Raw genomic sequence first — 16,130 nt, forward strand, 5'->3', positions numbered from 1 at the left:
CGTCTTTATTTCACTCAAATGAAAAACAAAAAGCAGTTAATATAATTTATAACATTTACTAACAATTAGCATCCTCCATTGTCAGGGCCATCACTCACTTTTCACTTTTTGTTGTGTGGTCCATTTGAAGATTTGTAGTTTACAGCAGTTCAGTCACTACCAAAGAAAACTTTATTTCCATTTGCAGTATTATATTTGGCGGGATGGCTCTGTTCTGGGGCCTCTCTGCCTTTCCGCATACCTATGTGGATAGCCTAAGGCGGAGAGAGCACATCTCTCTGCCCTTCTACGCGCCTACATGGAAAGCCTAAGGCAGAGAGAGAAAATATCCCTGTCCTTCCATGCACGTACATGGAAATCCTTAAGGCAGAGAGAGCAAACCTCCTTGTCCTTCCATGCGCGTACATGGAAATCCTACGGCTGAGAGAGCACACCTCTCTGCCCATCCATGACCATACAAGGAAAGCCTACAGCAGGGAGAGCAGCATTAAAGACTAGTCTGAATTAGTGAAACCACACAGGCCCTGATTCTCTCTGCAGATGAATAAATGTGGTCATTTACAGAAATGTTATTAAATTTGGCAAAAAGATTCTCAGGTCAATGAATCAGCACACAAACAAAAGCAGTGGCAGGGCAGCAGAGTTTCAGCAGGCGTTCTTTACACCCAATATCATACAGTACATCACACACTGACAAAATAAATCAATATTTAAAATACATTATTTCTAGTTTTCTGTCGTAACGTGTATTTTACACTCTAACACTGTTTCATTATGGAGGTGAGCAGGCCTGCAAAAATACAGCGAATTCTAAAAACACAGTACAACATTTAAACAGTGTTTTATAAAATAAAAATAACAACTGAATGACCCTTTTGAAGTTAAATTAAGTTAATACTTGACCATGATGAGAATGTGTTCTAGAGTGGTTCTGTGTTTTTTTTTTTTTATCAATGTGTTTCCAGCTGGATTTTAGTCCACAATAAAACACAAATATTAAAAAACAGCATGAAATCAGACTATGTCACGATATTAACAAGTAAAATATTTTAAAAAACATGTTGGATAACAGGTCAAAAACTGGCCCCAAACAGAAACACATCACTGATATACAGAGGTTTATACATGCTGTTATTTTTTCTTTGTGCGGTATCAGACAAACCAGTAACTGTGGTCACTTCAACTGGAAATGGTAACAAGTAGAAATGATGAGAGAGCAGAGAGGGCTTCGATTTGATAAACATAAAAATCTGGTCACACCAAAAAGTGGAAAAGTTTATCTGTGTGGTTGTAACAGGTGACATGGTAACAAGCTGCTTGTTGTGATGTTGTGATTTTTCTGCCAGATTTTGGATATTTGTATATCATAAGTCTTTTTCTGGTTTTAAAAGATGAGTGACAATAAAGCAGAGATACTCAACTTATGGCCCATGGGACAAATCTGGCACCCTACAGGGTGCCGGGTGGCCCCTCAGACTGTGTTCTAATTCACAGGGAAAATAAAGTGATTCACACTTGGAGGTTTTTTTTTTTTTTTTTTACTTTTGATATAGAACCTTTTTCTATTGGTAAACAGTATGATTTTGGGGGGTGGGCGGGGCTTAGCTGGATGCAAAACAATTCTCCATAGACATTAGCTAGCGCTAGCTAACAAGTTCTGTTGTCTTGTTTTAGACAATGGAGGAAGATGATGTGAGTGGTGCATTCAGAAATACTCATTCTGAGTGTGGGAGTGTACTCTGACACAAACTGGACCATTCATAATTCGAGCGCTGTCTGAATGTACCATTGGGTTATCCAGAGCATGGCACTCTCACTCGGAGACAGAGCAGCAGAGCGCTGAGCGGAGTCAATGTGTGATTAAGTTAACCGTTGGTTCATTCATGTAGAAATATAACGCTCCGTTTCTTCCACCAACAGGGCTCTCATTTTAGTTTAGAGCGTCAGACTGAATTTACCAACGCACCATGTCAGGTCACTCACTCTCCGGGACCACCAGTGTTACTTGAATAAGTAAACACTGACGAACAAGACCAGACTGGCCGACCCATACGCTCTCACTCAGTAGATGGATGATGTCACAGGAAGCCAATCTTACAAAGGAGGATGACACTTGTTTGTTTTGCTATGGAAACTTATGTTATCTAACGCGCTAAAAGTTAGCATTCCAGAGAAATCCAATATTCCTCCTAACACCTCCCCAGTTTCTGATGAGGTGGACATGATAACCCTTGATACACATGACGTTATTCTTCCCTAGAACAGGAAAGACTTTTGTTTTGTTCATGTTTACTGATATTTTGGGATTGCCTGGACCATAGGCATAAAATTTCTGAATTTTGAAATGGACGTAGTCCCCCTTTAAGTTATCAAGTAGTGGAATAGAAGTATATAGATGCAAAAAATAGAAATAAAATCTACATGTATCTCAATGTACAGTACTTGAGTAAATGTACTTAGTTACTGTCCACCACTGCAAACAACTAATAAGCGACATTCGTGTCCTTCATTCCCCAGAAGGTCAGCACCATTCAGACAACTTGATTTTGTTAAACAATGCAAATTTGCATGTTAATGTTCACCAAGTTTTATCCACACTAGCAAATCTATCAACAGATCCAATTCCATTGAAATTAACTAATTTCTTTGTCATAAATATTGGCGTGACCGGGCGTTTAAGGGGCACTACAGCTTAGCAACATTCAGGAGGTTAGTAGATGTGGAAAGTTACCATGAAACACACTGGGAAATGAGCTGACTATTCAAGGCAGGAGAACTGTCGCCAGCTGTGAAATGTTGTCCTCCCTCTGTGGACTCCACTACCCAGCAAACACCTGTGGCGTGAGTGGCGGCGGCAGGTTGTCATTGTCCACGTTATTGGCATCAATGGCCGAAATGGTGCGAGACAGAACCTCTAGAGGGTATTTCTCCAGGATGTCATGCACCTCCCTCTGCACGCTCTGGGGCCAGGAGAGGAGGTCGGCCTGCAGGCTCTGAGCAGCCTCCATCAGCGTCTCCTGCCGGCTGCTGAGGCCCGACAGCACCTCCAGGTTGTGATTGAGCTGAGCCAGGACTGGGTTGGTGGCGGCTGGTGCCGGGTCAGCTTGAGACCAGTCGCCCTCTGAGCTGCATCGCGGCGAGGCTTGGCCTGACATGTAGCGCTCGAATTCCTCTGGGGAAAGATTCAGAGACTGAGCATCCAACTTCTCGATAAAAGCCGCTGCGCAGCACTGAAGAAGAAAAACACAGGAGAAACACCAGCGTTAAATGAGGTTACATCAACCTGAGTCCTACAGAGACAGATGGCTTTATGGTGGATGAGACGGTCTCATATCATATCTATCAATCTATCTCAAGATAATGAGTCAGTAAAATTATGCGTTAGTTTCTCAAAATAATGAGAGACCTCAAAAAAATTACTTAGTATCTGAAAATGACTTAGTGAGTAATAAAAGGCCTTAGTTACACAAAATATGACTTAGTGACCAAATATGACTTCATATCTCAAAATTAATGACCTGATATGTCGAAATAAAAAATTACATACTTACACAAAATTATGATTTGGTATCTGAAAATAATGATTTAGTAGGTTGAAATAATGACTTAGTTTTTCATGATAATGACTTGGTTACGCAAAATAATGACTTGGTATGTCAAAATACTGACTTTGTAACTCCAAAAAACAATTTCTTCGCATCTGAAAATAATGACTTAGTGACCAAATAATAACTTTATATCTCAAATTAATGACCTCATATGTCGAAAAAACGTTGTAACAATTAAAGTCACGCAACGAAATAAAATAACTTATTTTTTCAAGAAAGTTTCTCATTACATTGACTTTCAAGGTCTTTTATTCTTAATCACACTGGCAGAAATGGCCTCCCTTAGTGCAGAACCCTCCCACCCCTGAGTAAGCCACAGTTCAATGTGAACGCTGACTAAAGTCGGAGAGGAAGAAAAAAAAAACAAACCAGGTTGGTGAAGTAGTATCCGTCCTCTCCGGTCATCAGCCTGCTGGGGTTACAGAAGCGGGTGATGTACTGGATGTTGGACTGAAGTCGTGGAGGGTTGGCTTTGAGCACGATGTAAATGAGCGCTGGGAGGAAGTCGTCAGCTGAGGCCGGCTCGTTCTTGGTGATCCTGATGGCGCTGAAGATGTGTTTACTGCAGCGAGTGATGCACCCGAGTTTGTCCCGAGGAACCCTCTTCGAGTCCATCTCAATGATATCTGGAAAACACAAAGATACAGACAAGTCAGGGGCTGTGCAAACTAAAATGTCATCAGTCACAAAAAACAAAACTGGAGAAATGGAGAAATGTACGTGAAGCTAAACAAAACATGGTCACACTTTGCTGTGTATTTATATTTATATATATATATATATATATGTACGTATGTATAATACGCGTCGATTAGTAGCTCTAATACATGTCGATATGTAGCTCTAATATGCATCGATACATAGCTACATAATGACACGTATTAGAGCTACATATCGACATGTATTAGAGCTAAGTATCGACACATATTAGAGCTACACATCGACACGCATTAGAGCTACATATCGACACGTATTAGAGCTACACATTGACATGTATTAGCGCTACATATCGACACGTATTAGAGCTACGTATCGACACATATTAGAGCTACATATCGACATGTATTAGAGCTACATATCAACACGTATTAGAGCTATGTATTGACACATATTAGAGCTACATATCTTCACATATTAGAGCTACATATCGACACGTATTAGAGTTACATATCAACACGTATTAGAGCTACATATCAACACGTATTAGAGCTACGTATCGACACATTTTAGAGCTACGTATCGACATGTATTAGAGCTACATATCAACACATATTAGAGCTACATATCGACACGTATTAGAGCTACATATCAACACGTATTAGAGCTACGTATCGACACATATTAGAGCTACATATCGACATGTATTAGAGCTACATATCAACACGTATTAGAGCTAAGTATCGACACATATTAGAGCTACACATCGACACGCATTAGAGCTACATATCGACACGTATTAGAGCTACACATTGACATGTATTAGCGCTACATATCGACACGTATTAGAGCTACGTATCGACACATATTAGAGCTACATATCAACACGTATTAGAGCTATGTATTGACACATATTAGAGCTACATATCTTCACATATTAGAGCTACATATCGACACGTATTAGAGTTACATATCAACACGTATTAGAGCTACATATCAACACGTATTAGAGCTACGTATCGACACATTTTAGAGCTACGTATCGACATGTATTAGAGCTACATATCAACACATATTAGAGCTACATATCGACACGTATTAGAGCTACATATCAACACGTATTAGAGCTACGTATCGACACATATTAGAGCTACATATCGACATGTATTAGAGCTACATATCAACACGTATTAGAGCTACGTATCGACACATATTAGAGCTACGTATCGACACATATTAGAGCTACATATCGACATGTATTAGAGCTACATATCAACACGTATTAGAGCTACGTATCGACACATATTAGAGTTACATATTGACACGTATTAGAGGTACATATCGACATGTATTAGAGCTACGTATCGACACGTTAGAGCTACATATCGATACGTATTAGAGCTACGTATTGACACGTTAGAGCTACATATCGACACATTAGAGCTATGTATCGACACATGTTAGAGCTACGTATCGATACGTATTAGAGCCACTTTACGTCGACAGCCACAGAAAACAAATTTGTGGTTATGTTGCATTAAGTTGAAGGTTACCAACATAAGATTACTATAATGACTAATTACATTACACATGACAAAATTCCATGTTTTTTCCAAAATGTTGAAGGATTTTACTTATTCCATCACGTTTCCAGGCCTGGAAAACAAGATTGTGAAATACCATGAATTTTTCAGGTTTTCCATGATTGTGGAAACCCTGGTTTGAGGATTTAAATCCCCTTTTGCAGGAAAAAATACTGCCAGTGTTTTTTAAATTGTTTTTTAATGTATTAAAAAACAGAGAGAGGGTATTTAGGAAAATGTCAGAAATGCCCTTTCATCTCGTCCGGCTGGATGGACATGTCAGCGTCTATGTTTGACTGATAGCAGCTGGCACAGAGTAGGGAAGTAGAGACTAAATAAATACACTTGTAGCTGACATGTCATGGACAGACATGTTGGTGGTATTAAAGAGTAAGGACCACAGCAGCATACGACCAGACACGACTAACATACAGGTAGGTTTACAGGCTGTTTCAAGTGCTGCAGCTCAGGAGCTGATTGGCTAACTGGCCTGCAAACTGAGGTAAGTGGTGCACTTTTTGTTTGTATGTTTGTTTGTTTGGAGGCTCATTCAGCGAGCTAAGGTGCAGCACAAGATGTGTTCACATTTGTAAGTTTGATAAGGAGAGTTTAGCAGGAAGCTAATGTGGGCCGTTCTTCATGTGAAGCTGCTGTCTGCAGTCTGAAGCAGTTTGATTGGCTGTTCTTCATGTACACAGACTGACACACATACAAATTTAATTTCAGCTGGACCCATTAAATGGCGTCACACTCTCACCTGTTATTGCTTTGACCACGTTCTCAGAGACTTCGGGGATTTCTTCGTCCATAGACACACAGAGCATCTGGATGGTCACCCAGTGTAACGCCCTGCAACACAGACAATCAGCGCAGTGAGCCGAAAGCTTTTTGTTTTTGTGCATATGACGCACATTTGTTACAGTCACGTCCCCCTGGACGACAAACATGTGCAGTCAGCAGCTGCTGCTGTGAGATCAGTTTTCACAGACTGCTGAAGATTAAAGACGAGCACTGTGTGCAGTGACGCTTAGAAAGCCACACTTCCTCTAAAGGACACACGATCGAACCAGCAAACTCGCCTCTGGATTGAATCTGAATGTGTGTGTAATGTAACGTGCCACTTCTAGTAATTACTGCCAATATACACCACTGTTTAAACATCAGGAATCAGCTGTTATGTTGATGTTCTTCTCTTTTAAAAACAGTATAATTCAGACACCAAATATATTTACATCTGAAATAGTTTTGTCCCCAAAAGAAAAAGATTCAAACTTCATTCAGTCGATGTCACTAAGTGTTGCATGACAGGTGAGAATACTGTTGAAACTTGGATTGTCCAGTCCAAAAAAGTCACTAACCCTCGATCATTAATGAATTGTTGGTTCAGAGATGGTCTTCTGCAGCAACCAGTGGTTATTTGACTTCCTGTTGCCTTTCTATCATCTTGAACCAGTCTGGCCATTCTCCTCTGACCTCTGGCATCAACAAGGCATTTTGGCTCTCTGGATATTTTCTCTTTTTGGGACCATCCTCTGTAAACCCTAGAGATGGTGGTGGTGAAAATCCCAGTAAATACTCAGACCAGCCCGTCTGGCACCAACAACAATGCCACGTTCAAAGTCACTTAAATCACCTTTCTTCATCATTCTGATGCTCCGTTTGAACTTCAGCAGGTCGTCTTCACCATGTCTACATGACAATGTTAATAAGGTGCTGACACGTGATTGGCTATTTGCATTAATGAGCAATTAACCAGGAGTAGCTAATAAAGTGGCAGATGAGTGTTTATCAGTGAGAGCATAACAAAGTCTTAAACCTTAAACCTGTGAAAAATGGGAGCAAAAACAAAAGTGTTATGTTTAAATTTGTGCTCACAGTTTGATGCTACACTTCCAGTTTCTTTCACCAGTGATCGCTGACTTCTTCTGTTCTTGTTGCTCAGACAGATCTTTGTCTCTTTCACAGCTTTTTATTCTCCATGTACAAAACACATCTCTCATACAAAATAACATCTGTTGGCAAACAAAGCTTTCTCACCTTAAAGCATCAAAGACCATTTAAACATACAGAGTCATCCTCTCAGGATCCTGACTGCTTTTGTTGCACGAGATTTCAACTTCCGAACAGTAGCGTAGATTCTAATTATTATTATTATTATTATTATGAAAACCTCGCTGCCCACCTTATCCTGTTCTGCGTGGCCAGATCCTTCTTCTCATCATCAGTGGTTTCAGGACAGAACACACTCTTATACAGACGAGTCATGATGTACTTTTCCACTTGGTCCATCACCTGCTCCACAGACTCTGAAGAGCCTGGTGAACACACAGGTATCACACCACATCAGTTTAGAGCTGATGAGCTGCATGTGCTGCCATCTGGTGTTTGCCAGATTAATAGAGAACTTATTATTGGAGACATTTACTGAATGATGCAGGAGAGAAACTTTTCTGAACCAACCTTTAAAGTGACCCATCAACCGGTCGGCTAGGTTCTGGTAGAAATCCTGAACGCACTCCGACAGCTCGTCAGCACTCAGGTCCTGAGCGAACGATAAGTTAGAGGCTCATTAAAAAACACTTGTTAAAGACCATTATTATCATTATTATTATTATCCAATTAGATGTCAAATCAGACCTTCTTGCTCGACATGTTCACAATGAAGGCTCGGCACTGCTTGTGGATCTCCCGGCCGGGCTTCTGGAGGTTTTTCAAGAAGTCCACAAAGTCCTTGGACACCTGGTCTGTATCAAAGCTGGCATGGCGGCTAATGGACGGACTGGGAGTCTTGCCCTCTTGGGTTTCTGATGAAGAAGATCCATATTTAGTGACACATGGCTGCTGTAGTTTCCAGGAAATAGTTCCAGTATGAAACTTGTTTGTGTACAAATGAAATAAACAAGATACAGCATGTTAAACAGTGAGCTTTAGAGGTGCTGGTATTCTTTAACTGGAGGTGAGTTGTTTCCTCCTGCTTTAAGTCTTTATGGCAACTTAAGTTAATCTTTTTCAAGCTCCAGCTCCGTACTTAAAGTTTAATGTCTGATTTTTTCGACTTGAAACTTTTTTTCCCATGTTTTTGTGTTTGAGTGACTAATGGGAACAACAGTTTTTGAAACAGGTCTAGTGCTGAGCAAAAACGCTGCAGGCAGCAGCGTTGAAACAGGCTGCAGTGTAAACACCCGTCAATTTACATACACTGTAAGTGTTTGTTTCTGTCACTGACAGGCTCAGATTGTTATTCTAAGTGTCTGAAAACATTATGGAAATGATCCCTACAGAGATAGAGCTTTGTGTTAAAGGGTAGGATCCTTTTTGTTTAACCAGAAATCACCAAACCCACCAAACTCCATTTAAATAAGCAGCCATTTTATCGTCATAAAACACACTTCAATCAAAGTCGACAGAAACAAAATAAAACTCACAAAAGTCATCTTTGTCCATCTTTCTATTGTTCCAACAATCACCATCTTTGGTTTGATTACAATAAACCCCTAATTCAGCCAGTTAGATGTGAAAACATGCTGTCTCTATATAAGCTAAAATTACTGTTTATTTAAATGGAGTCTGGTGAGTTTGGTGATGACGATTTTCACCCATTCTTGAGAAGTAGGACAAATCATATCCTACCCCTACCCTATGGAAAGGTGTAGGGTATGAATACAAACCCTTATCCCTGAATCAGACTCTTCAGATATCCCAGGCTCGCCTAAACGCAGCACGATGCTGTGGCAACAAACCAATAAGAAACTGTAACAGACTGGTGTAGGTGCTAAGCTGCTCCACATGTCCAACCTTTCTTGGGAGCAGTGCGTGATGAAGGGCTGAAGAACTTCTTAACGGTGGTCACTTTCCGTGTCTTCTCGTTGGTCTTCTTCTCCTCAAACTTGGAGAAGGGTCCCAGGGAGACGTGCCCCGGATGTGGCTGTGGTGCCGTGGGCTGGGGGTGGGACTGTGTCTGTGCTCCATGACTGCTGGCGTATGCCGCCTCCTCCTCCCGCTGCAACCTGGAGACAAGATATGTGACAGAGCGAATATCAGTGGGAGATTAAAGAGGAAAATTCAGCATCACTACATCTTTTCCAAACAATTTCCTGTACTTAAATAAACTGCAGGGACATTTTAGTAATGTTTCACTCCATGAAATGAAGGTGGTGTTGTCGATGCAGCAGACACCAGACGGTCTTACTTTTCTGCCAAGGCCCAGTCGTCCTGGATCTGTTTCTGCCGCACCCGCTGGTACTCCTCCCTCCAGCACTTGGAGCACAGGCCCTGCCAGGCTGCGTTGCCATAGTAACCGCATCCCTTTTTGCACAGCAGGTCCGATTGGTCCACGTGTATCCCCCCCCGCCGCTCCGTCCGCTGACTCATGATGCTGGACAACCTGGAATGGAAAAATTCATCATCTAATTTATGAGTGTGTTTGTATGCGCTGCTGCACTCGTCTCTGCGGAGTGTGTCTTCATATTATTGCACATCATATTACACTGTCTCACACCTCTGAAAGAAAACAACCTTTCCTCATCACATTGATCAGGTGCTCAACACACAAATCAAACTGAATGCTAACACGTCTGCTGGAAATGAAACTTGCAAACATTTTAGTCATAGCAGCTTTATTAGCTGGTGGTTAAAGGGACGCTCCGTAAAGTTTGCAGACTTGCAGGGAACAGCTCCCCTCGGACTTACGGAGCTTTTTGGGAGTTTCAGTTACACTACCTGCTCAGCAGAACAGCAGACAGACACAGTCAGAGACCAGCTGCTGAACATAGAGGAGCATAGACTTCCTGTTCGTTTTAGGATTGATTTTAAGATGTTATTGCTGGTTTTTATGGTTTTAAACGGTCTGACGCCTCCTTATCCAGCAGAACTATTGTACCTTCTCACTCTAGTTACAGCATTGAGGTGTTGCTGGATGTTCCAAGACGTTCCCAGACGTAGACACAAGAACAGCAGCGACAGAGCATTTGCATTGGTGACCCCTTAACTCTGGGACAGCTTACAATACAAGCTAGAATTACTGCCCCATGGTTGTATGCCTCTGCAAGATGAGTTACTCTTTCAGTTCCCATCCATGTCTGTAATAATGATAATAATAATAATAATAATAATTATTATTATTATTATTATTATTATTATCATTGTTGTTTGTATAGCACTTATCTAAACAAGTCTACAAAGTGCTTCACAGAGTGCATTAAAATAAGAACAATAACAATACAATATTTAAAAAAAAATAATGTTAAGAGCTTAAAAAAATAGTGTTAATGTGGAGAAACTTAACAGTCTTGATTTTTAAGTTTTAACCATTGTTTTTTACTTTCTTTTTATCTCTTCTGTTGATTTTTATTCTATTTTATTTATTTATTTATTTAGTTTGAGTTTTAATCATCTTTTTGTTACTTTGTTCTGTTTTGGTTGGTTTGCTTTTTTAATATTTTACTGTTTTGTGTCTGTGTCATTCCGATTTTTCCATGCGAAGCATTTTGGGCTGCATGTGTGTATGAAAGGTGATATATAAATAAAGTTGAGTGTACAGAGGCAAAAATAGAATAAATGGGAATAAATCACATGAGAACTATTGAGGCATTAAAAAGAAAAGCTGTCCTATAAAGATATGGTCTAAACTGGGCAAAAAGAGGGAGGAATGTCAATTTTTCTAAAGCACTGGAGGCAAACAAATTTAAATAGATGCATTTTGTATTTATTTTACCGCAGATTTTTTCAGAAAACATGCCATGTAATAGAATAGTTGATAATGGTGGACTCTGCTAACGTCATGATTATATTTAGGGACTGTTCACAAACATGCCTTCCAAACCCACCCTGCATGTTTTCTTTAAAAATCGCCAAAATGACACCATTTATCACAGCAAGAACTGCAAAAACAGAAATTAGCTTTTGATATTCAAATTTTTTACAGTCCTCGGACACACCATGCGCAATGAATGCTCCCATCAGAAAAAAACACAAAACCTAATCTGAGCTTAAAACAGTGATATTTTATCAAGATGAATTTATTCTACGTCTCAATTAAAATTTGGCACAAGGTAAACCGTTTGCACAAACTGACCTGTATACGCAATAAGAGAGAGAGAGAGAAAAAAAAAGCCTTTTTTCAACTCCAGGATTTTGTCTTTAACTTTTACCTTTTGATTTTCAGACATCAAAGGGTTAGTTTTAAAAATCTGATAACTAATTTATGGTGGAGGGAGGGTCGTCCATTTTCCGCAAGTAATTCAGTGAGGGTCAAAGAAATAGCTTCAGGTAGGGTAAAAACAAACAAACAAAAACAATCCTTAAGTCACACTGCAGCCACTCTCCTTCTCTGATAAGTAAAGAACAGTCCCTTACTCAAGCAAAGAACTAATACCTCTAATATGCACTTGAGCACAGTATGTGAGTAAATGCACATAGTTACATTCCTTCACTGCAAATAATCAAATAACTACATATTAATTACTTAATAATAACAGTAATAAAAGCCAAACAGACGACCTGTGAGCTGTGGTTTTGTCTTTATTGGTGATTTTACTTTAATTATTCGTCCTTCTGTGGCTCAGTTAGCTCAAATGCTGCAGTATTTTCCGCATCGATCACTGAGGAGTCACGTTAGCTATAAAAACAGTTCATATCACGGTGTCACTAATGTTTAATTAAACATGTCAGCTACCTACGGCGCTGCTTTGACACTCACCTGTAATGTTTTCACCGATCAGGAGCAGGAACAGACCTCCTCTTCTGTGGTTAGGAGATGACGAAACCTACAGGGTGAAGACAATGACGTTACCATGACTCTGACGATCACGGGATCTCACCGATATGAGGAACATTTATTCAATTTATCATCTTAAAACGGGAGCAGAGTTTTTGTTTGGATTAAAAAGCTCAAATTTAAGGGATTGTTTTAACTAGAAATGCTTATTCAAGTAATAGATCTAGTTACTTCCGCGTTTGGGACTAATCTTAAAGGATTAGTACATGACGTCACGGGGCTCCGTTCCGTACATGCGCACAAAGAGCGAAACCTATCAGACTTTTGGACATTTCGAGTTCATTAAATCATGGTAGATGATCTGTCATCAAAAGTTTATGAGCTTTATTAGTTATTATTATTATTATCATTATTATTATTATTATTATTATTATTATTATTTTCAATGCACCTTTTTTAAGTCCATTTATTTAACATTTTGAAATTATACAAACTATAAGCATAAGCAATAAAAACAAAAACAAACTCAAGCAACTCAAATAATACCGCCCATGTTTTATTTTATTGTTATTATCTTGTATTGTCATTGGTTATCGTATTCTTTTATTTTTTGTATATTCTAATTGTTTGATTTGATGTGCCTCAGTGCAATCTACACGGCAATTAGTTGCGAGCTTTGCTCATCTGCTTCAGTGATAGTATCTTTATTTTTATTTATTTTTATTTTATTTTATTTGTTTTTCCTGAAACAGCCTAATTTTATTTGTTTAAATCCGGCATTGCATTCAATGCAGGATCAACCATGTCAAGCACTTTGTTACTTCGTTTTGAAAAGCGCTTTATAGATTTTAAGTAAATTATAAGTTTGTTATTATTATTGTTATTATTATTTTCATTATTGATACTATTATGAAAGGGGTAAGAAGAAGTTAAAAACTTTTTCTGGTCCTACCTCCTCTTATTTTTTTCATATTAATCAAAGAAAATAAAAGTTCAATTAGCAGCCACCAGTGTCTGTGATATTTACCATCACCATCTTAAACAAATCAACCCTTTTGGACAGAACAAGAGCAAAACAGAACAGTTGTACCAAAACCATCCACCACTCCACAAACAATAAATAACCAAAGACAAAATCACTGGGAGAACTTCATTTATAAACATCAGCGGTCCAAGAACGGAGCCATGGGGAACACCATAGCAAACCATACAGGGGACATGGCAGATCTAAAGCTGCTAATGGCGACAGTTGTGCTACTATACTCATAATCACTACACTTCTATTGTAATTCTGACTCCACTATATGTACTGAATACCTTCAGTTATTAGTTACTTCACATATATTGATTATTAATGCAAAAAACTACTACATTTTGATGTGTTATTAAATGTTAAGATACCCAGCAGGACTATATAAAGCAGGCTAACTTAAATGAGCTCCGCCAAGTGATAAACACATGAATGCATCAATAATTATAATCCGGTAATAGAACATATATAATTTAAAAACAGGCCATTCTACATTATGAGTTCTTTTATGTACTTACATAAGATCTGGAATGCAGGACTTTTGTTTGTAACTGAATACTTTTACACTGTGGTATCACTTTTATTTAAGATACAGTATGAACACTTCTGCCACCACTGGCAGTGGTAACAAAATCCCCCACAAGCAGCACCTAAAGCTGCAGGAATTAACATCTGTTTATCTTGTAGGAAAACTGAAATTTAAAAACGAGAAGTTGTGGGTATGTGTGACTTTTTCTTACTTCTCAGAGTCTCTCTAGTTACATTCATACATTTTCACAACAGTTACAGTCGGGCTATAGACATCCAGCGTTATTTCTGGACATTATCGAAGATGCTCAGTATGTTTGTTTTTTTTGTTGTTTTTTTTTAAGATATTTTTTGGGGGCATTTTTTGCCTTTAATGGACAGGACAGTTAAGTGTGAAAGGGGGAGAGAGAGAGGGGATGATATGCAGCAAAGGGCCACAGGCTGGACTCGAACCCCAGCCGCTGCAGCAACAGCCTTGTGCATGGGGCGCCTGCTCTACCACTAAGCCACCGACGCCCCGCTCAGTATGTTTTTGACTCTAAGTTGATCTGACGGTCTCAGCACAGTACATCTGTCCCTCACAGTGAGCTGACTGCTATCTTATTGACACTGAGGTTAATGTTCAGTGGTTTTATCTGAAGCTAAATGCCAGTGTGATTACAAAAAGTGCAGTAGTATCAGTTTTAATTATCAGCCACACTGAATCTGAAACAGGAGGTGATTTAAATCTCGGTGTGGCAGTGATATGTATTTTAATCATTTACTTTTTTTTCTAAGCTGAATACTGTCTCACTTCTGACATATTGATTTTTCACTGGACAGTGCTCAGTCACACTTTAAATAAATCCTGCAATTTCAACCTTTGGCAGCAGAGATAGAAACTGACACAAATAGAGTGAGAATGGCAAAACATGTGACAGACAGGCAGTGGTGGAGGAAGTTCTATTTAGAGCAGTGGTTTTCAAACTTTATGTGCTCAATGCACCAAAGAGCAAGCCAAAATCTCAAGGCACACCTGTATTTGTGCACAATAGCTTCTATAACGTGTGTTATCACGTTATCATGTTTTTATTTACTAATATCAAATAACAATTGACAACCAACCATTACTTATGAAATATTTATTAACAAAATGATTCAAAAATGAATTTTAAACTTTTAAAATTATATCAAAGCACCAATAACACATCCATTTAAACAGGAAATAATGTAAGATAATGTAATCTGCCTCACGACGAGAAATAGGTTCCCCATGAAGGTTTTTGAAATTAAGAAGACAATACATGTAACAGGCTGAAGTTGGCCTCCCAGAACATCAACAACCAACACACCCAGGGTACCTTTCACAGTGATAAATGGTGTCATTTTGGCAATCTGTGTTAAAATGAATACAATCATACAACCATTTTAAGGCTGTATGCCTCTCCCCTTAGCCAATATAAAAAAACATAAGTCCCTCCTCAATGCTTAAAAAATTATATAACATGCCTCCCCCTTTTTTCCCCACAAGTACAACATGCTAATGTTATTAGCACAAGTCTATGGCATTTTAGCCTACATTGTATAAATTAGCCTAGCAGCTAGCGATCTTTTCTTCTTCTCATATTAAACCAGGGACAACAGCAACATTTAACAAAGGTAATGGTACATAATTCGGCTCCATTACAACTCACAAGGTTCACTGACAAAACAACTGTCACACCAAACATGTTTTCCAAGCAAATAGAACATGCTAACGTTATTAGCACAAGCCTATGGCAGTTTACATTGTATAAATTAGCCTATCGACAAGTGGAGATTTCCTCTGCTGATATGTAGTTAGTAAAGCTATATCCTCCTGAGACCCAGACTTTTTTTTGTAAGTATTTTTAATTTCTCCTACCTATTTCTGATTAGTAGGACTTGGTAAGAAAAGCCCAGAGTGACACCTTCACAGTGTTTGTTTAGATCAACCAACAGTCTAAATCTCAACATTATTAAAAATAACTCAGAATTATTGAAATTAATAA

The 16,130-nt window shown here is 39.0% G+C and overlaps 1 protein-coding gene across 2 annotated transcripts; it reads right to left on the reverse strand.

The window, feature by feature from the left end:
* On the reverse strand, nt 1–12,702 carry rabgef1 (RAB guanine nucleotide exchange factor (GEF) 1). Of its 2 annotated transcripts, XM_049592385.1 has the most exons (10): nt 12,546–12,702; nt 10,038–10,232; nt 9,644–9,855; nt 8,486–8,652; nt 8,309–8,390; nt 8,031–8,163; nt 7,207–7,389; nt 6,606–6,697; nt 3,978–4,234; nt 1–3,230 (listed from the first exon to the last, which is right to left on the reverse strand). In XM_049592385.1, exons 2-10 carry the CDS (start codon nt 10,217–10,219, stop codon nt 2,820–2,822), a joined length of 1,719 nt encoding a protein of 572 aa, XP_049448342.1. In that variant the 5' UTR covers nt 10,220–10,232; nt 12,546–12,702; the 3' UTR covers nt 1–2,819. The 2 variants fall into 2 exon arrangements, with proteins under 2 accessions (XP_049448342.1, XP_049448343.1); XM_049592386.1 differs by lacking the exon at nt 7,207–7,389.
* Between the last annotated feature and the right edge of the window lie 3,428 nt (nt 12,703–16,130).

The sequence above is a fragment of the Epinephelus fuscoguttatus genome, linkage group LG12 (genome assembly GCF_011397635.1).
Source record: "Epinephelus fuscoguttatus linkage group LG12, E.fuscoguttatus.final_Chr_v1".
Classification (NCBI taxonomy): domain Eukaryota; kingdom Metazoa; phylum Chordata; class Actinopteri; order Perciformes; family Serranidae; genus Epinephelus; species Epinephelus fuscoguttatus.